This window comes from Rhinoraja longicauda, chromosome 14 (genome assembly GCF_053455715.1).
Source record: "Rhinoraja longicauda isolate Sanriku21f chromosome 14, sRhiLon1.1, whole genome shotgun sequence".
Classification (NCBI taxonomy): domain Eukaryota; kingdom Metazoa; phylum Chordata; class Chondrichthyes; order Rajiformes; family Arhynchobatidae; genus Rhinoraja; species Rhinoraja longicauda.
The window spans coordinates 13,399,407-13,420,829 of record NC_135966.1 but is presented as its reverse complement, the minus strand read 5'-3'; the positions used below and the strand labels follow the sequence as shown (position 1 = coordinate 13,420,829).

The following is a 21,423-nucleotide window of genomic DNA, read 5'->3' as shown; positions in this document are numbered from 1 at the left end:
ATATGACAATAAACTTGACCCATCTATCCCAAATATTTTGATCAACATAGGGCCTTATTTTTGAAAAGTGATTGCTACATATCATCTGCAGATAATCATTTAGATCATTTGTTCCATTCGTTCTTTAATTTTGCATCTTACCTTGTTAGATTCTGTAGGATCAAGTAAGTCATCTTCATCCCTATAAGAATTATATATTAAAAAAATTAAATGAAACACTTATCATGCAATGAATGAAACAAATAACTTTAATTTATGATGTCAAAATTCTAGCTGAGTTTACAAAGTAGCATTTTCCAACGTGGGCATGGTGGACTAGTGTAGATGGGGCATCTTCGTTGGCATGGGCAAATTGAACTCTAATCTTCCAAGATAGAAACAAAAAAATAAGGCAAGAGACATTTCAGCTGATGTTGTCCATGTAATTCATCACTCAAGAAAAGATATAGTAACAATTCCCTTTCATATCATCTTCAATTAAGTATGCATTTTTGAGTTGACTTTAAAGCCCTGATTTTAACCCTGTGTGGGAAATGGACCAACAGTAAGCAGGCATGTCAGACAGTTTTATTGTGCTGTCCTCATTAATATCTATTTACATTTCAAATTATGGTTCTATTATTTCCTGTTCCTATTCCACTGGATTAACTCCACTGAAAGTGTGCACAGATTCTGTCAAAGTTAGCATGCTGGAATTCGGGTAACTCTGTGATTTCTTGCTACATTTGCTTTCAATAATTGTGTGCTTAAGTCTATCAGAAGCAATGCTGTCGGTGGATAGAAATGTACGCAAGTCAAAATGAGTAATACCTTTCAAAATCATGTTGTAGAGCTGTCTGGCTTTCTCTGGCATTTTTGTAGCCAGAAGATGGTTGAGCCTCAAGTGGAAATGTGTTTGGACTGATTTTATAAAGAAGGTTTTTGTAATGCTGTAATTAAGATTAAAACATAAACAATTAGTGAATTTTCATCTTAGAAAGCATTTGAATCCTTTGGAATTTAAAATTATATTGTGATCACAGAAGACAACAAAAATAACCTATTTTCTTTTTAAGTTCACCCTTATAAACAAAACATCTATCTATATACTATTAAAACTCAGATGTTGTATCTATATATATATATTCCACTGATGTCGGCTGAATACGGCAATTCCGGCAAAACGGTGAACCTTAGCGCCACGATTTTTGTGCCGCTTTAATCAGCATGCGGTTCGCTGCTGGAAAATGATATTTTTATTTAATTCGGACGCATATTTTTTAAGTTACAGAGGTTTAAAAGTGCTGCCCCCCCTGATTTATCGAAGTTTTGACAGAAGGGGGGCGCTGCGGTGCGGATTTATTCTCCATTGTGATGTCACAATGCCCCTGTGAGATGAACTCGAGCAGACCTCCCTTCCCCCCCCCCCCCCCCCGCGGTATTCAGCGTGTGACGTCACAATGCCCCTGTGCTACATTGTTGCGAAGAGATGTCAAGCCAAGTCAATTTTATTTGTATAGCACATTTAAAAACAACCCACGTTGACCAAAGTGCTGTACATCTGATTAGGTACTAAGGAAAAAAATGAAACATACAGTAGCATGCAAACAGTTCACAGCGCCTCCTCAATGAGCCTCAAACGCTAGGGAATAGAAATAGGTTTTGAGCCTGGACTTAAAGGAGTCGATGGAGGGGGCAGTTCTGATGGGGAGAGGGATGCTCTTTCCACCCTCCCCCTCTCTCCCTCCCCCCTCCCCCCTTTCCCCCCTCCCCCCTCCCCCCCTTTCCGCTCTCCCCTTCCCCCCCTCCCTCCCCTCCTCCCTCCTCCCTCCCTCCCCCTTCCCTCCCTCCCCTCCTCCCGGTTACAATGGAATCCCTACGACCCCTTCCCCCTCCCTCCCCCTCCCCCCTACCCCCCCTCCCCTCTCCCCCTCCCTCCCCCCTCCCTCCCCCTACCCCCTCACTCCCCCCTTCCCCCCTCCCCTCCCCCCTCCCCTCCCCCCCTCCCTCCCCCTCCCCTCCTCCCTCCACACCTCCCTCCTCCCACCCTCCCCCTTCCCTCCCTCCCCTCCTCCCGGTTACAATGGAAACCCTACGAGGACGGGCCCAACGGGGAAAGAGGGGTACTGGGTAAAGGGGAGGTCCCCCTCCTCCACCCTTCCCCCCTCCCCTCCCCCTACCCCCCTCCCTCCCTCCCCTCTCCCTCCCCCTACCCCCTCCCCTCCCCCCTCCTTCCCCATCTCCCTCCACACCTCCCTCCTCCCTCCACACCTCCCTCCTCCCTCCCTCCCCCCCGTCCTCCCGGTTACAATGGAAACCCTACGAGGACAGGCCCAACGGGGAAAGAGGGGAACTGGGAAAAGGGGAGGTCCCCCTCCTTCCCCCCTTCCCCTCCCCTCCCTCCACCTCCCCCCTACCCCCCTCCCTCCACTCTCCCTCCCCCCCTTCCCCCTCCCCTCCCCCCTCCCTCCCCTCCCCTCCTCCCTCCACACCTCCCTCCTCCCTTCCTCCCCCTTCCCTCCCTCGCCTCCTCCCGGTTACAATGGAAACCCTACGAGGACGGGCCCAACGGGGAAAGAGGGGTACTGGGTAAAGGGGAGGTCCCCCTCCTCCCCCCTTCCCCCTCCCCTCCCCCCTCCCTCCCCCTACCCCCCTCCCTCCCTCCCCTCTCCCTCCCCCTACCCCCTCCCCTCCCCCCTCCTTCCCCATCTCCCTCCACACCTCCCTCCTCCCTCCACACCTCCCTCCTCCCTCCCTCCCCCTTCCCTCCCTCCCGTCCTCCCGGTTACAATGGAAACCCTACGAGGACAGGCCCAACGGGGAAAGAGGGGAACTGGGAAAAGGGGAGGTCCCCCTCCTTCCCCCCTTCCCCCTTCCCCTCCCCTCCCTCCACCTCCCCCCTACCCCCCTCCCTCCACTCTCCCTCCCCCCCTTCCCCCTCCCCTCCCCCCTCCCTCCCCTCCTCCCTCCACACCTCCCTCCTCCCTTCCTCCCCCTTCCCTCCCTCCCCTCCTCCCGGTTACAATGGAAACCCTACGAGGACGGGCCCAACGGGGAAAGGGGTACTGTGAAAGGGGGAGGTCCCCCTCCCTCCCCCCCTTTCCGCCCTCCCCCCCTCTCCCCCCCTCCCCCCCTCCCCCCTCCCTCCCCACCTCCCTCCCTCCCCCTTCCCTCCCTCCCCTCCTCCCGGTTACAATGGAAACCCTACGAGGACGGGCCCAACGGGGAAAGAGGGGTACTGGGAAAAGGGGAGAGCCCCCTCCCTCCCCCCTTCCCCCTCCCATCCCCCCTCCATCCCCCCACCATCCCCCTACCTCCCCTTCCCCTTTCCCCCTCCACCCCTACCCCCTTCCCTCCCCTCTCCCTCCCCCTTTCCCACCTCTCCTCCCCCCCCTCCCCCTCCCCTCCTCCCTCCACTCCTCCCTCCCTCCCCCCTCCCTCCCCGCCTCCCGGTTACAATGGAAACCCTACAAGGACGGGCACAACGGGGAAAGAGGGGTACTGGGAAAAGGGGAGGTCCTCCTCCCTCCCACCCTTCCCTCTCCCCTTCCCCCCTCCCCCTTCCCCCTCCCCTCCCTCCCTCCCCCCTCCCTCCCCCCTACCCCCTCCCTCCCCTCTCCCTCCCCCCTCCCCTCCCCCCTCCCATCCCACAACGGGTAAAGAGGGGTACTGGGAAAACAGGTGGTCCCCCTCCCCCCTCCCTCCCCGCCTCCCGGATAAAAATGAAAACCCTACGAGGACGGGCCCAACGGGCCCACTTGGTCTAGTCTATCTATCTATCTATCTATATACTACTAAAACTCTGCGGTCCAACATTCCGTATGTATGTGTGTATGTGTGTATATACGGAAGATTCCGAAGAATTTCTGTCCATAACTTACAAACCCTGCTCCTCCCAGACGGTACACCAAAGCGCTACGATTTTTGTACCGCCATATTCACCATTAACATGGGCAACTATTGTAAGTACTTTCGTTCAAATTGAAGCTACCTTTTTAAAGCTAGAGAGATATTAAAGTTTAAATTTTCATTTCTAACACTTTTCTTGAAGGGGCCAAACCCTACTCCTCCCAGACGGTACACCAAAGCGCTACGATTTTTGTACAGCCGTATTCACCATTAACATGGGCAACTATTGTAAGCACTTTCGTTCAAATTGAAGCTACCTTTTTAAAGCTAGAGAGATATTAAAGTTTAAATTTTTCATTTCTAACCCTTTTCTTGAAGGGGCTTCAGCGCGTGATGTCACAATGGCACCCGTGCACCAATGAGAGATCAGCTCGCGATGGACAAGCGGCTGCTATTGGGTGTTTACTACTTTAAATTTACATAATTTTTTTTCTGACCTTTTTTTCCAAGGTCTTCAGCTTGTGACGTCACAATGCTTGTGTGAGATGGTTGCAACATTGTTGCGAAAAGCAACTGCCAGTTTTTTAAAGTTGTGCGAGTCACTTAACATGCACAGATCAGCATGGGGCCCCTATTCCCTCCCTCCCCCCCCCTTCCCCCCTCAACCCCTTCCTCCCCACTCCTTCCCACCTCCACCCCCCCTCCCTCCCCCCCTTCCCCCCTCCCCTCCCCCCTCCCTCCCCCTCCACCCTCCACACCTCCCTCCCTCCCCCTTCCCTCCCTCCCCTCCTCCCGGTTACAATGGAAACCCTACGAGGACGGGCCCAACGGGGAAAGAGGGGTACTGGGAAAAGGGGAGGTCCCCCTCACTCCCCCCTTCCCCATCCCATCCCCCCTCCCTCCCCTCTCCCGCACCCTTCCCCCCCTCCCCCTCCCCTCCCTCCACACCTCCCTCCTCCCTCCCTCCCCTTCCCTCCCCTTCCCTCCCTCCCATCCTCCCAATGCTTGTGTGAGATGGTTGCAACATTGTTTCGAAGAGCAACTGACAGAAGCACTAAGTAGCCGCGAATGTTTCAAAACCAGCACTTAACCGCGAATGTTTTTTTAAAAAGCACTTAACCGCGAATGTTTCAAAACAAGCAATTAAAAAGCACTTTTTTTAAAAAAGTTTTTTTTTTTATTCCAAGAGAATGGGGGGGGGTTTGAGAATGGGGACTGGGTAGGGGGACAACAGGGGTCGTTGCGGTGGGGGCTTGGTGGTGGGGGAAAGAGGGGTACTGGGAAAAGGGGAGGTCCCACTTCCCCCTCAACCTCTTCCTCCCCCCTCCTTCCCACCTCCATCCCCACTCTCTCCCCCCTCAATCCCAACCTCCATCACCACTCAGCCCCTAACTCACCCCTCCCTCCTTCCCTCCCTCCTTCCCTCCATCCAACCCTCCCCCACTCCCTCCACCCTTCCACCCCTCTCCCCCTCCTTCCACCCTCCCTCCCCCCCTCCCGGTTACAATGGAAACCCTACGGGGACGGGCCCAACGGGGAAAGAGGGGTACTGGGAAAAGGGGAGGTCCCCTCCCTCCCCCCTCCCTCCCCCCTCCCTCCCCCCTCCCCCTCCCTCCCCCTCCCTCCCCCTCCCCCCTACCCCCCTCCCTCCCCTCCCCCTCCCTCCCCTCCCCTCCTCCCTCCACACCTCCCTCCACACCTCCCTCCTCCCTCCCTCCCCCCTCCCGGTTACAATGGAAACCCTACGAGGACGGGCCCAACGGGGAAAGAGGAGTACTGGGAAAAGGGGAGGTCCCCCTCCCTCCCCCCTTCCCCCTCCCCTCCCCATCCCCTCTCCCTCCCCCTCCCTCCCCCTCCCCCCTACCCCCCTCCCTCCCCTCCCCCCTCCCTCCCCTCCCCTCCTCCCTCCACACTTCCCTCCTCCCTCCCTCCCCCTTCCCGCCCTCCCCTCCTCCCGGTTACAATGGAAACCCTACGAGGACGGGCCCAACGGGGAAAGAGGGGTACTGGGAAAAGGGGAGGTCCCCCTCCCTCCCTCCCCCCTACCCACCTCCCTCCCCTCTCCCTCCCCCCCTTCCCTCCTCCCTTCCCCCCTCCCCTCCCCCCTCCCATCCCCCCCTCTCCCCCTCCCTCCCCCCTCCCCCCCTCCCTCCCCTCTCCCTCCCCCCTCCCCCCCTCCCTCCCCTCCTCCCTCCCCCTTCCTCCCCCAACCCTCCCCCTTTCCTCCCCTCCCGGTTACAATGGAAACCCTACGAGGACGGGCCCAACGGGCCCACTCGGTCTAGTATACTACTAAAACTCTGCGGTCCAACATTCCGTATGTATATGTGTATGTACGCAAAGATTCCGAAGAGTTTCTGTCCATAACTTACAAACCCTACTCTCCCAGACGGTACACCAAAGCGCTACGATTTTTGTACCGCCATATTCACCATTAACCTGGGCAACTATTGTAAGTACTTTCGTTCAAATTGAAGCTACCTTTTTAAAGCTAGAGAGATATTAAAGTTTAAATTTTCATTTCTAACACTTTTCTTGAAGGGGCCAAACCCTACTCCTCCCAGACGGTACACCAAAGCGCTACGATTTTTGTACCGCCGTATTCACCATTAACATGGGCAACTATTGTAAGTACTTTCGTTCAAATTGAAGCTACCTTTTTAAAGCTAGAGAGATATTAAAGTTTAAATTTTTCATTTCTAACCCTTTTCTTGAAGGGCTTCAGCGCGTGATGTCACAATGGCACCCGTGCACCAATGAGAGATCAGCTCGCGATGGACAAGCGGCTGCTATTGGGTGTTTACTACTTTAAATTTACATAATTTTTTTTCTGACCTTTTTTTTCAAGGTCTTCAGCTTGTGACGTCACAATGCTTGTGTGAGATGGTTGCAACATTGTTGCGAAAAGCAACTGCCAGTTTTTTAAAGTTGTGCGAGTCACTTAACATACACAGATCAGCATGGGGCCCCTATTCCCTCCCTCCCCCCCCCTTCCCCCCTCAACCCCTTCCTCCCCACTCCTTCCCACCTCCACCCCCCTCCCTCCCCCCCTTCCCCCCTCCCCTCCCCCCTCCCTCCCCCTCCACACCTCCCTCCCTCCCCCTTCCCTCCCTCCCCTCCTCCCGGTTACAATGGAAACCCTACGAGGACGGGCCCAACGGGGAAAGAGGGGTACTGGGAAAAGGGGAGGTCCCCCTCACTCCCCCCTTCCCCATCCCATCCCCCCTCCCTCCCCTCTCCCGCCCCCTTCCCCCCTCCCCTTCCCCCCTCCCTCCCCTCCTCCCTCCACACCTCCCTCCTCCCTCCCTCCCCTTCCCTCCCTCCCATCCTCCCAATGCTTGTGTGAGATGGTTGCAACATTGTTTTGAAAAGCAGCTGACAGAAGCACTAAGTAGCCGCGAATGTTTCAAAACCAGCACTTAACTGCGAATGTTTTTTTAAAAAGCACTTAACCGCGAATGTTTCAAAACAAGCAATTAAAAAGCACTTATTTTTTTTAAAGTATTTTTTTATTCCAAGAGAATGGGGAGGGTCTGAGAATGGGGACTGGGGAGGGGGACAACAGGGGTCGTTGCGGTGGGGGCTTGGTGGTGGGGGAAAGAGGGGTACTGGGAAAAGGGGAGGTCCCACTTCCCCCCTCAACCTCTTCATCCCCCCTCCTTCCCACCTCCATCCCCACTCTCTCCCCCTTCAATCCCAACCTCCATCACCACTCAGCCCCTAACTCACCCGTCCCTCTTTCCCTCCATCCGACCCTCCCCCACTCCCTCCCCCCCTCCCTCCAGCCTTCCACCCCTCTCCCCCTCCCCCCTCCTTCCACCCTCCCTCCCCCCCTCCCGGTTACAATGGAAACCCTACGGGGACGGGCCCAACGGGGAAAGAGGGGTACTGGGAAAAGGGGAGGTCCCCCTCCCTCCCCCCTCCCTCCCCCCTTCCCCCTCCCCTCCCCCCTCCCCTCTCCCTCCCCCTCCCTCCCCCTCCCCCCTACCCCCCTCCCTCCCCCTCCCCCCTACCCCCCTCCCTCCCCTCCCCCCTCCCTCCCCTCTCCCCTCCCTCCCCTCCCCTCCTCCCTCCACACCTCCCTCCTCCCTCCCTCCCCCTTCCCGCCCTCCCCTCCTCCCGGTTACAATGGAAACCCTACGAGGACGGGCCCAACGGGGAAAGAGGGGTACTGGGAAAAGGGGAGGTCCCCCTCCCTCCCTCCCCCCTACCCACCTCCCTCCCCTCTCCCTCCCCCCCTACCCTCCTCCCTTCCCCCCTCCCCCCTCCCATCCCCCCCTCTCCCCCCTCCCTCACCCCTACCCCCCTCCGTCCCCTCTCCCTCCCCCCTCCCCCCCTCCCCTCCCCCCTCCCTCCCCCCTCCCTCCCCTCCTCCCTCCCCCTTCCCTCCCCCAACCCTCCCCCTTTCCTCCCATCCCGGTTACAATGGAAACCCTACGAGGACGGGCCCAACGGGCCCACTCGGTCTAGTCTAATACTAAAACTCTGCGGTCCAACATTCCGTATGTATGTGTGTATGTGTGTATATACGGAAGATTCCGAAGATTTCTGTCCATAACTTACAAACCCTACTCCTCCCAGACGGTACACCAAAGCGCTACGATTTTTGTACCGCCATATTCACCATTAACCTGGGCAACTATTGTAAGTACTTTCGTTCAAATTGAAGCTACCTTTTTAAAGCTAGAGAGATATTAAAGTTTAAATTTTCATTTCTAACACTTTTCTTGAAGGGGCCAAACCCTACTCCTCCCAGACGGTACACCAAAGCGCTACGATTTTTGTACCGCCGTATTCACCATTAACATGGGCAACTATTGTAAGTACTTTCGTTCAAATTGAAGCTACCTTTTTAAAGCTAGAGAGATATTAAAGTTTAAAATTTTCATTTCTAACCCTTTTCTTGAAGGGGCTTCAGCGCGTGATGTCACAATGGCACCCGTGCACCAATGAGAGATCAGCTCGCGATGGACAAGCGGCTGCTATTGGGTGTTTACTACTTTAAATTTACATAAATTTTTTTCTGACCTTTTTTTTCAAGGTCTTCAGCTTGTGACGTCACAATGCTTGTGTGAGATGGTTGCAACATTGTTGCGAAAAGCAACTGCCAGTTTTTTAAAGTTGTGCGAGTCACTTAACATACACAGATCAGCATGGGGCCCCTATTCCCTCCCTCCCCCCCCCTTCCCCCCTCAACCCCTTCCTCCCCACTCCTTCCCACCTCCACCCCCCCTCCCTCCCCCTTCCCTCCCTCCCCTCCTCCCTCCCCCCTCCCTCCCCCTCCACACCTCCCTCCCTCCCCCTTCCCTCCCTCCCCTCCTCCCGGTTACAATGGAAACCCTACGAGGACGGGCCCAACGGGGAAAGAGGGGTACTGGGAAAAGGGGAGGTCCCCCTCCCTCCCCTTCCCCCTCCCCTCCCTCCCTACCCCTCTCCCTCCCCCCTCCCCCCCTCCCTCCCCCTCTCCCTCCCCCCTCCCCCCCCTTCCCCCCTCCCCTCCCCCCTCCCTCCCCCTCCCCTCCCTCCACACCTCCCTCCTCCCTCCCTCCCCCTTCCCTCCCTCCCCTCCTCCCGGTTACAATGGAAACCCTACGAGGACGGGCCCAACGGGGAAAGAGGGGTACTGGGAAAAGGGGAGGTCCCCCTCACTCCCCCCTTCCCCATCCCATCCCCCCTCCCTCCCCTCTCCCGCCCCCTTCCCCCCCTCCCCTTCCCCCCTCCCTCCCCTCCTCCCTCCACACCTCCCTCCTCCCTCCCTCCCCTTCCCTCCCTCCCATCCTCCCAATGCTTGTGTGAGATGGTTGCAACATTGTTTCGAAAAGCAGCTGACAGAAGCACTAAGTAGCCGCGAATGTTTCAAAACCAGCACTTAACCGCGAATGTTTTTTAAAAAAGCACTTAACCGCGAATGTTTCAAAACAAGCAATTAAAAAGCACTTTTTTTTTTTTAAGTGTTTTTTTTTATTCCAAGAGAATGGGGGGGGGTCTGAGAATGGGGAATGGGGAGGGGGACAACAGGGGTCGTTGCGGTGGGGGCTTGGTGGTGGGGGAAAGAGGGGTACTGGGAAAAGGGGAGGTCCCACTTCCCCCCTCAACCTCTTCCTCCCCCCTCCTTCCCACCTCCATCCCCACTCTCTCCCCCCTCAATCCCAACCTCCATCACCACTCAGCCCCTAACTCACCCGTCCCTCCTTCCCTCCATCCGACCCTCCCCCACTCCCTCCCCCCCTCCCTCCACCCTTCCACCCCTCTCCCTCTCCCCCCTCCTTCCACCCTCCCTCCCGGTTACAATGGAAACCCTACGGGGACGGGCCCAACGGGGAAAGAGGGGTACTGGGAAAAGGGGAGGTCCCCCTCCCTCCCCCCTCCCTCCCCCCTTCCCCCTCCCCTCCCCTCTCCCCTCTCCCTCCCCCTCCCTCCCCCTCCCTCCCCCTCCCCCCTACCCCCCTCCCTCCCCTCCCCCCTCCCTCCCCTCCCCTCCTCCCTCCACACCTCCCTCCTCCCTCCCTCCCCCTTCCCGCCCTCCCCTCCTCCCGGTTACAATGGAAACCCTACGAGGACGGGCCCAACGGGGAAAGAGGGGTACTGGGAAAAGGGGAGGTCCCCCTCCCTCCCTCCCCCCTACCCACCTCCCTCCCCTCTCCCTCCCCCCCTACCCTCCTCCCTTCCCCCCTCCCCCCTCCCATCCCCCCCTCTCCCCCCTCCCTCCCCCCACCCCCTCCCTCCCCTCTCCCTCCCCCCTCCCCCCTCCCCTCCCCCCCCTCCCTCCCCTCCTCCCTCCCCCTTCCCTCCCCCAACCCTCCCCCTTTCCTCCCATCCCGGTTACAATGGAAACCCTACGAGGACGGGCCCAACGGGCCCACTCGGTCTAGTATACTACTAAAACTCTGCGGTCCAACATTCCGTATGTATATACGGAAGATTCCGTATGTTTGTACGGAAGATTCCGAAGATTTCTGTCCATAACTTACAAACCCTACTCCTCCCAGACGGTACACCAAAGCGCTACGATTTTTGTACCGCCATATTCACCATTAACATGGGCAACTATTGTAAGTACTTTCGTTCAAATTGAAGCTACCTTTTTAAAGCTAGAGAGATATTAAAGTTAAAATTTCTCATTTCTAACCCTTTTCTTGAAGGGGCTTCAGCGCGTGATGTCACAATGGCACCCGTGCACCAATGAGAGATCAGCTCGGTTTTAAATTTACATAATTTTTTTTCTGACCTTTTTTTTCAAGGTCTTCAGCTTGTGACGTCACAATGCTTGTGTGAGATGGTTTGCAACATTGTTGCGAAAAGCAACTGCCAGTTTTTTAAAGTTGTGCGAGTCACTTAACATACACAGATCAGCATGGGGCCCCTATTCCCTCCCTCCCCCCCCTTCCCCCCTCAACCCCTTCCTCCCCACTCCTTCCCACCTCCATCCCCACTCCCTCCCCCCCTCCTCCCCAACTCCCTCCCCACCTCCCTCACCCCTCCTCCCCTAACTCCCCCCCCTCCCTCCTTCCCTCCATCCCTCCCCCCCTCCCTCCACCCTTCCATCCCTCTCCCCCTCCCCCCTCCTTCCACCCTCCCTCCCCCCCTTCTGGTTACAAAGGAAACCCTACGGGGACGGGCCCAACGGGGAAAGAGGGGTACTGGGAAAAGGGGAGGTCCCCCTCCCTCCCCTTACCCCCTCCCCCATCCCCCTCCCCCCTAACCCTCTCCCTCCCCCTTCCCCCCTCCCCTCCCCCCCTCCCCTCCTCCCTCCACACCTCCCTCCTCCCCTCCCGGTTACAATGGAAACCCTACGAGGACGGGCCCAACGGGGAAAGAGGGGTACTGGGAAAAGGGGAGGTCCCCCTCCCTCCCCCCTTCCCCCATCCCATCCCCCCTCCCTCCCCTCTCCCTCCCCCTTCCCCCCGTTCCCCCCTCCCCTTCCCCCTCCCTCCCCTCCTCCCTCCACACCTCTCTCCTCCCTCCCTCCCCTTCCCTCCCTCCCATCCTCCCAATGCTTGTTTGAGATGGGTGCTACATTGTTTCGAAAAGCACCACTAACAGATCGCAGTGAGAAGCACTAAATGACCGTGGTCGTGAGAAGCACTAAATGACCGCGAATGTAGCAAAAACAGCACTTTAAACCACTTTAAACCACTGTTTTCAAGTAGTCTTTTTTATTGCAAGTCACTTAACATACACAGATCAACATGGGGCCTCTATGCTCGTGGGCCACCGGGGCAAGTGTTGCGAAACAGCACTTGGAGTGTGTCTGGGGGAGAGAGAGAATGGGGGGGGGGGTCTGAGAATGGGGACTGGGGAGGGGGACAACAGGGGTCGTTGCGGAGGGGGCTTGGTGGTGGGGGAAAGAGGGGTACTGGGAAAATGGGAGGTCCCCCTTCACCCCTCAACCCCTTCCTTCCCACCTCCACTCCCTCCCCCCCTCCTCCCCCTCCCTCCCCAACTCCCTCCCCCTCCCTCCCCACCTCCCTCAAACCTCCCCCCTAACTCCCCCCCTCCCTACTTCCCTCCATCCCTCCCTCCCCCAATCAATCCACCCTTCCATCCCTCTCCCTCTCCCCCTCCCCCATTCTTCCATCCTCCCTCCCCCCTCCCGGTTACAATAGAAACCCTACGGGGACGGGCCCAACGGGGAAAGAGGGGTACTGGGAAAAGGGGAGGTCCCCCTCCCCTCCCCCCTCCCCCCTTCCCCCTCCCCTTCCCCCCTCCCCTCCCCCCCTCCCTCCCCCTCCCCTCCTCCCTCCACATCTCCCTCCACACCTCCCTCCCCCCCTCCCGGTTACAATGGAAACCCTATGAGGACGGGCCCAACGGGGAAAGAGGGGTACTGGGAAAAGGGGAGGTCCCCCTTCCCCCCTCAACCCCTTCATCCCCCCTTCTTCCCACCTCCATCCCCACTCCCTCCCCCCCCTCCTCCCCCTCCCTCCCCAACTCCCTCCCCCCTCCCCCCTAACTCCCCCCTCCCTCCATCCCTCCCTCCCCAATCCCTCCCCCCTCCCTCCACCCTTCCATCCCTCTCCCCCCTCCTTCCACCCTCCCTCCCCCCCTCCCGGTTACAATTGAAACCCTACGAGGACGGGCCCAACGGGGAAAGAGGAGTACTGGGAAAAGGGGAGGTCCCCCTCCCTCCCCCCTTCCCCCATCCCATCCCCCCTCCCTCCCCTCTCCCTCTCCCTCCCCCTTCCCCCCTCCCCTTCCCCCCTCCCCCCTCCCTCCCCTCCCCTCCTCCCTCCACACCTCCCTCCTCCCTCCCTCCCCCTTCCCGCCCTCCCCTCCTCCCGGTTACAATGGAAACCCTACGAGGACGGGCCCAACGGGGAAAGAGGGGTACTGGGAAAAGGGGAGGTCCCCCTCCCTCCCTCCCCCCTACCCACCTCCCTCCCCTCTCCCTCCCCCCCTTCCCTCCTCCCTCCCCCCCTCCCCTCCCCCTCCCATCCCCCCCTCTCCCCCCTCCCTCCCCCCTACCCCCTCCCTCCCCTCTCCCTCCCCCTCCCCTCCCCCCCTCCCTCCCCTCCTCCCTCCCCCTTCCCTCCCCCTTCCCTCCCCCTTCCCTCCCCCTTCCCTCCCCCAACCCTCCCCCTTTCCTCCCCTCCCGGTTACAATGGAAACCCTACGAGGACGGGCCCAACGGGCCCACTCGGTCTAGTATACAATTAAAATCAGTCTTTCTATTTGAAGTCACAAGTTAAACCGTACTTAATTGTATACCCGCCAGTGTTCGAATGAATGATGACAAGGATATCAGAAGCCATTAGTTATGTGAATTTCTTTGCTATTTTTTTGTCATCATTCAAAGAGCAATCAGCATTAAGTAACCTTTTGTGCAGGAAAAATAACATTGAATCTGGATCTAGTGTTATTTTATAACACTGTCACTATCTCTTTTGGGTTTTATGTGATCTGCATGTTGGGGCTTAGAGCTGTTTGATACTGCAGTTCCACATGTACTGGGGGTAATTTAGAACAAGAATTATGATACTACTTCCAGATCTGCTGAGTTACAGACATTAAATTTCTTTATGTAATTTCTATTTTACCAATGCAGATCTGCATATATCTTAACACCAAAATATTTTAAACTCCAGAGAATCAAGAGATTACAGATGCTGGGATCTTGACCAAAAACAAAGGGCTGGAGGAATTCAACAGGTCAGACAGCATCTGTGGAGGGAATGGACAGACAATGTTTTGAGTCAGAACTTCACAATTCCCAATTAAGAACGGGATCTTGATGATTTATCGTGAAACTGTAGAATCTGTTTGTAACTATTGCAACTTTAATACTATATAATTCTGTAAGATTTTTGGGACACCAGACCATGTCTGAGTTCTCTCAGGAATGCTCTCAAGTATATATTGAAATAAACTGACTTGTTTGAGAAACTCAGCACTGCTGTATGAGACTTTCTTTGTCTGCTGTTCCAATCTGAACCAGAAATAAGAGGGCAACTGAGGCCCACATGAAAGCCAGATTCAGAGTGCAGGCCAAACACACAAATTTCTCCAACAGGACACAAAGTTGGAAGAGAGAGGTAGGGTAGGGGCAAAGTCTGGCAAAGCTTGGCACCTGATGGGTGGATATAGGTGAGTTGGGGGGACAGGGATTGACAAAGATTAGAGATGAAAATGAGAGAAAATTGTCAGATAAGGAAAGGAGTGTCAAAATATAAAGCTGAAAAGAGGGATATGGGTAGAAGGGGAAAGAGGGAGGGGAAAGATAAAACGGAAATGGGAAGGGTGAGAGATGAGCATATAGGAGGGCAAATAATCAGGGTGATTGTGGTAGTGGGAGAAATGTGTACACACTGGAATGAGGGGCAAGGAAAAGAGAGGTGTTATAAAGGGATACTCCTTGAAATTGGAGAATTCAATGTTTACCCCATTGGGATATAGGCTACCCAAGCAGAATATGAGGTGTTCTATTTTAAGCCATATTCTCCATCTTACTGACATACTGACTCAAGGTAAACAAACCATTAGGAGGTAATGATCATAATATGATAAGTTTTAATCTACAATTTGAGAGAGAAGGGAAAATCGGAAGTGTCAGCACTACAGTTGAGCAAAGGGGGCTATGGAGGCATGAGGGAGGAGCAGACCAGAGTTGACTGGAAAGAGACCCTAGCAGGGAAGATGGTGAAACAACAATGGCAGGTATTTCTGGGGATATTACAGAAGGTGCAGGATCAGTTCATTCCAAAGAGGAAGAAAGATTCTAAGGGGAGTAAGAGGTGACCGTGACTGACAAGGAAAGTCAAGGACAGTATAAAAATAAAAGAGAAGAGGTATAAAATAGCAAAGATGAGCGGGAAGCCAGAGGATTGGGACTTTTTTAAAGAGCATCAGAAGATAACTAAAAAGGCCATACGGGGAGAAAAGATGAGGTATGAAGGTAAGCTAGCCAAGAATATAAAGGAGGATAGTAAAAGCTTCTTTAGGTATGTGAAGAGGAAAAAAATAGTTAAGACAAATATGGGTCGCTTGAAGACAGAAGCAGGTAAATTTATTATGGGAAACAAGGAAATGGCAGACAAGTTGAACAGGTACTTTGGATCTGTCTTCACTAAGGAAGACAAACAATCTCCCAGATGTTCTAGTGGCCAGAGATCCAAGGGTGACGGAGGAACTGAAGGAAATTTATAATAGGCAGGAAATGGTGTTGGGTAGACTGATGGGACTGAAGGTTGATAAATCCGCGGGGCCTGATGGTCTGCATCCCAGGGTACTTAAGGAAGTGGCTCTAGAAATCATGGATGCATTGGTGATCCTTTTCCAATGTTCTATAGATTCAGGATCAGTTCCTGTGGATTGGAGGGTAGTTAATGTTATCCCACTTTTTAAGAAAGGAGGGAGAGAGAAAACAAGAAATTTTCGACCAGTCAGCCTGTAACTAGGAAAATTGACAGGGGAGAGTCAGTGGATGTGATGTACCTCGACTTTCAGAAAGCCTTCGACAAGGTCCCACATAGGAGATTAGTGGGCAAAATTAGAGCACATGGTATTGGGGGTAGGGTACTGACTTGGATAGAAAATTGGTTGACAGACAGAAAGCAAAGAGTGGGGATAAATGGGTCCCTTTCGGAATGGCAGGCAGTGACCAGTGGGGTACCGCAAGGTTCGGTGCTGGGACCCCAGCTATTTACGATATACATTAATGACTTAGATGAAGGGATTAAAAGTACCATTAGCAAATTTGCAGATGATACTAAGCTGGGGGGTAGTGTGAATTGTGAGGAAGATGCAATAAGGCTGCAGGGTGACTTGGACAGGTTGTGTGAGTGGGTGAATACATGGCAGATGCAGTTTAATGTAGATAAGTGTGAGGTTATTCACTTTGGAAGTAAGAATAGAAAGGCAGATTATTATCTGAATGGTGTCAAGTTAGGAAGAGGGGATGTTCAACGAGATCTGGGTGTCCTTGTGCATCAGTCACTGAAAGAAAGCATGCAGGTACAGCAGGCAGTGAAGAAAGCCAATGGAATGTTGGCTTTCATAACAAGAGGAGTTGAGTATAGGAGCAAAGAGGTCCTTCTACAGTTGTACCGGGCCCTGGTGAGACCGCACCTGGAGTACTGTGTGCAGTTTTGGTCTCCAAATTTGAGGAAGGATATTCTTGCTATTGAGGGCGTGCAGCGTAGGTTCACTAGGTTAATTCCCGGAATGGCGGGACTGTCGTATGTTGAAAGGCTGGAGCAATTAGGCTTGTATACACTGGAATTTAGAAGGATGAGGGGGGATCTTATTGAAACATATAAGATAATTAGGGGATTGGACACATTAGAGGCAGGAAACATGTTCCCAATGTTGGGGGAGTCCAGAACAAGGGGCCACAGTTTAAGAATAAGGGGTAGGCCATTTAGAACGGAGATGAGGAAGAACTTTTTCAGTCAGAGAGTGGTGAAGGTGTGGAATTCTCTGCCTCAGAAGGCAGTGGAGGCCAGTTCGTTGGATGCTTTCAAGAGAGAGCTGGATAGAGCTCTTAAGGATAGCGGAGTGAGGGGGTATGGGGAGAAGGCAGGAACGGGGTACTGATTGAGAGTGATCAGCCATGATCGCATTGAATGGTGGTGCTGGCTCGAAGGGCTGAATGGCCTACTCCTGCACCTATTGTCTATTGTCTATTGTCTATTGACATCAGTGGTGGGGAAGATGCTGGAGTTAATTATAAAAGAAGAAATTGCAGAACATTTGGATAGCAATAACAGGATCATTCCAAGTCAGCATGGATTTACGAAGGGGGAATCATGCTTGACTAATCTTCTGGAATTTTTTGAGTATGTAACTAGGAAAATGGACAAGGGAGAGCCAGTGGATGTAGTGTACTTGGACTTTCAGAACGCCTTTGATAAGGTCCCACGTAGATTAGTGGGCAGAATGAGAGCACATGTTATTCGGGGTAGGGTACTGACATGGATAGAAAATTGGTTGGCAGACAGGAAACAAAGAGTAGGGATAAATGGGTCCCTTTCAGAATGGCAGGCAGTAACTAGTGGGGTACCACAAGACTCAGTGCTGGGACCGCAGCTATTTACAATATACATTAATGACTTAGATGAAGGGATTAAAAGTAACATTAGCAAATTTGCAGATGACACAAATCTGGGTGGCAGTATGAAGTGTGAGGAGGATGCTATGAGGATGCAGGGTGACTTGGACAGGTTGTGTGAGTGGGCAGGTGCATGGCAGATTCAGTTTAATGTGGATAAATGTGAGGTCCTTGTGCAGTTGTACATGGCCCTAGTGAGACCACACCTGGGGTATTGTGTGCAGTTTTGGTCTCCAAATTTGAGGAAGGACATTCTTACTATTGAGGGAGTGCAGCGTAGGTTCACTAGGTTAATTCCCGGAATGCCAGCACTGTCGTATGTTGAAAGACTGGAGTAACTGGGCTTGTTTACTCGGGAATTTAGAAGGAAGAGAGGGGATCTTATTGAAACATATAAGATTATGAAGTGATTGGACATGCTAGAGACAGGAAACGTGTTCCCAATGTTGGGGGAGTCCCGAATCAGGGGCTACAGTTTAAGAATAAGCGGTAGACCATTTAGAACGGAGATGAGGAAAAACTGTTTCAATCAGAGTTGTGAAGTTGTGGAACTCTCTGCCTCAGAAGGCAGTGGAGGCCAATTCCCTGGATGCTTTCAAGAGAGAGTTAGATAGAGCTCCTAATGATAGTGGAGTCAAGGGATATGGGGAGAAGGCAGGAATGGGGTACTGATTGTGGATGATCAGCCATGATCATGGTGAATGGTGGTGCTGGCTCGAAGGGCCGAATGGCCTACTCCTGCACCTATTGTCTATAATTGACAGCTCCTTAAGAACAGATCTGACTTTTACTTTGGGAAGACATTTTATTGAACAGAGCAAAGGGCTGTTAAGCATCATACTAAGAGAATATATTATACTATGTATTGCCCAGCTTTCCATATACTATGCAGGAACAATTTGAAACAAGCTGTTGAGATGTACAAGTAGGTATATCACATACCCAATCACTGCTTAAAGAAATATATTACAAGATTGGAAGACTAGCCTTCGTATTTCTGTTGTGCCTTTACAATTTCAGGACATTTATAAAACCTTATATTAACTAATTGATGTAATGTGCAGAAATCTGGCAATGTGTGCTTATTTTATCTCAATAATGGATAGACTGTAGAAAACCTTTCTGCAAGGCAGAGGTAGATAGAACTGGAGGCAGTGATTAAGGTAAGGGGAACAGATTTAGAGCAAAGCTGAGACGGACCTTTTTCACTCAGAGCGGCGAGTACCTGGAAGACACTGGTAGAGAGAGTAGTGAAATCAGAGTTGCTGACAGTGCTGACAGCATGTAAGAAGTATCTACATGAGCACTTAAATTGCCGAGGTATGGAAGGCCATGGGCCTAGTGCTGGAAGATGCGATTAATATAGATGGGTGCATTGGTCGACGTTGACATGGTGGGTTGAATGGTCTGTTTCTATGCTGCATGACTAATGAAAACCTCTAATGAAAACCTTCAAATGAAACATATAGGAAAAATTACAGTGTAAATAACAATTAAAATAGCTTTTATTATGAATAGTTAAGAATGTGATTAATTTCCTACCCCTTTGAGCGCATCGTAAATATCAAAGTCTACATATTGTAATGATTTGTCATCCTTGACTTCTGAATAGGTGTCATTAATAATAGCCAAAAACACATTCTGTAAGAAAACATATCATTTGGACAGTACACTCTGCACTTATTACACATAGTCAGGAGTAGGAATATTTGTATTTAACAATGCTTACTTTAAAACAGAATTATTATAGAACATCACTTCCATAATTAAAACATCCCACACTGTCAATCTTAAGTGATGATCTGCAGTTAGACCCATGTCCAAGATAAGTCCAAGGAGCAGAATTAGGCCATCAGTCTATCAGGTCTGTTGTAGTTCGTGCCCTATTAACAGAATAGTCAGACAACCAAAATCATTGAACCTCTTTATTCTACTCACCCAGGTGGGAGAGAGCTTAGATACCGGAGCGTTCAGAAACGCTCAGGAAGCTAGTGTAGTCTCTCTCTCCGAAAGCTTACACACCTTTTATACCCTAAATACATGTGCCAGTATTTTTCCATCACTGCCTTATATGGCAAGTTTACAATGCCCTATAAATCTTTATGTGTCTTTCGAGACCTCCGTGTCCGTCGTGTCCTCTTCTTTCTTGGGAACAAAGGGCAGTCCATATGGCAAGATGTTCTTCTTAACACTTCAAAGCTTTGAGGCCAGTTGCTGATATCAGAGGATACGATCAGCCATAAACCGCGCTTCCATGCTGACAACAGGAAGCCCCAGGAATAATCCGAGCTGGAGCTTTTACACTCCTGCAATAAAACCCACATTGCTGCATTCGTAATGTTAGCCCTTACAGGTCTATCCCTCCATTCAATCATGGCTGATCTCTGGGTATATGCTATGAGGTATTTGGTTGGGATCACTTACATAAAGTTCTACCTGCACATGGGACTTTTCAGAACACTAAAGCATGTCTTAACCAATTCTTGGACAGCCTCCTCTTCAGGTTAGATAGCTTCCTTAAATGTTATTGTTACTAATCACTTTTACTGCTCCTTTACTGCAATGTCATTCGCTCCCTCCATCATCCGTCTGGTCTCCTTTCTCATCATCTACTTGATCTTATCTAAATTCCTTGACTATCCTTATAATCTGCCTGAGCAGCCCCTATTCATCATGAGATCCTCTCTTTGACCAACACCTTCCTGTGAAACTTCTCACCTTTTTCTTCCACTATCACCCAGCCCACCTAAGATAACTCTCATACTTGCTCTATTCACACTGCAGTAGTGTTTAACTCATTCAGGAACAGGCTAGCCTACTATGCACAATGCATAAGGTCTTGTGGCCGAGGCCCTCCAGTGGACAATACAAGACCTGTTGCAGGCCATGTTTCTGCAGCCTACATAAAAAAAACCTGAAACCTGTAATTTTTTAGTTTTGCATGCTTTGTAAACTTTGAAATAATGCTATGTCAAGATTGTTCATATGAATCAACACTAACCACTGTGAATGGTCAACAAAGGTCGTGTACCTCAAGAAAGGGGATGAAGAGAATTTCTTTAGTCAGAGGGTGGTGAATCTGTGAAATTCATTGCCACAGAAGGCTGTGGAGGCCATCAATGGATATTTCTAACAGATTCTTAATTAGTACAGGTGTCAGGGGTTATGAAGAGAAGGCAGGAGAATCGTGTTGAGAAGATAGAACAACCATGATCAAATGGCAGACTAGACATGATGGGCCGAATGGCCAAATTCTGCTCCTAGAACTTATGAATGTATGAACATATCCTTAGAAACAAAACACCTAATTTCTATTTTCCTTTATTATTTGTCCAATGTTGACACAATTTCTGACGTTTAATCAGGAAATGAATTTCAATTTTCTGCCTCTCATTTTCCCTATCCTTCATGGAAGGTTAAATGCAATTGAGACGGAACAATGTTTTTGATCACAAAACCATCTGGTTTAATCGCCCTCTTTCATAGTTTAAAAAAAAACGTATCATAAACAAATTGTTTTTCAAATCTGTTGTGTATTTGTAATTCCTCTCGGTAGCGCAACGGTAGAGTTGCTGCTTTACAGCGAATGCAGCGCCGGAGACTCAGGTTCGATCCTGACTACGGGTGCTGCACTGTAAGGAGTTTGTACGTTCTCCCCGTGACCTGCATGGGTTTTCTCCGAGATCTTCGGTTTCCTCCCACACTCCAAAGACGTACAGGTATGTAGGTTAATTGGCTGGGTAAATGTAAAAATTGTCCCTAGTGGGTGTAGGATAGTGTTAATGTACGGGGATCACTGGGCGGCACGGACTTGGAGGGCCGAAAAGGCCTGTTTCCGGCTGTATATATATGATATGATAAGGCAGAATTCAAAGAATTCTGCATTGCAACCATTATAAAGAATGCAGAAGAGGTGATGTGGTTGAAAATGATGGAGCCAGAACAAAAATATTAAAAAAATTAAAAAGACTAGCCATTTCAACTTGGTTCCCCATTCTTACACCAACTGTTTGTTCTTGGCCTCCTCTGCTGTCAGTGTAAGTGCAATT

General features: G+C 52.0%; 1 protein-coding gene across 1 annotated transcript in view; it reads right to left on the bottom strand.

Annotated features, from left to right (window-relative positions):
• LOC144599998 (polycystin-2-like protein 2) overlaps positions 1-21,423 on the bottom strand; it is a 60,632-nt gene that overhangs the window by 11,805 nt on the left and 27,404 nt on the right. Inside the window, exons 10-12 of the mRNA XM_078411296.1 lie at positions 18,917-19,015; positions 811-929; positions 142-181 (exon numbers count right to left, since the gene is read on the bottom strand). Of these exons, the coding sequence (XP_078267422.1) occupies positions 142-181; positions 811-929; positions 18,917-19,015 (258 nt within the window). The remainder of the gene's footprint in view (positions 1-141; positions 182-810; positions 930-18,916; positions 19,016-21,423) is intronic.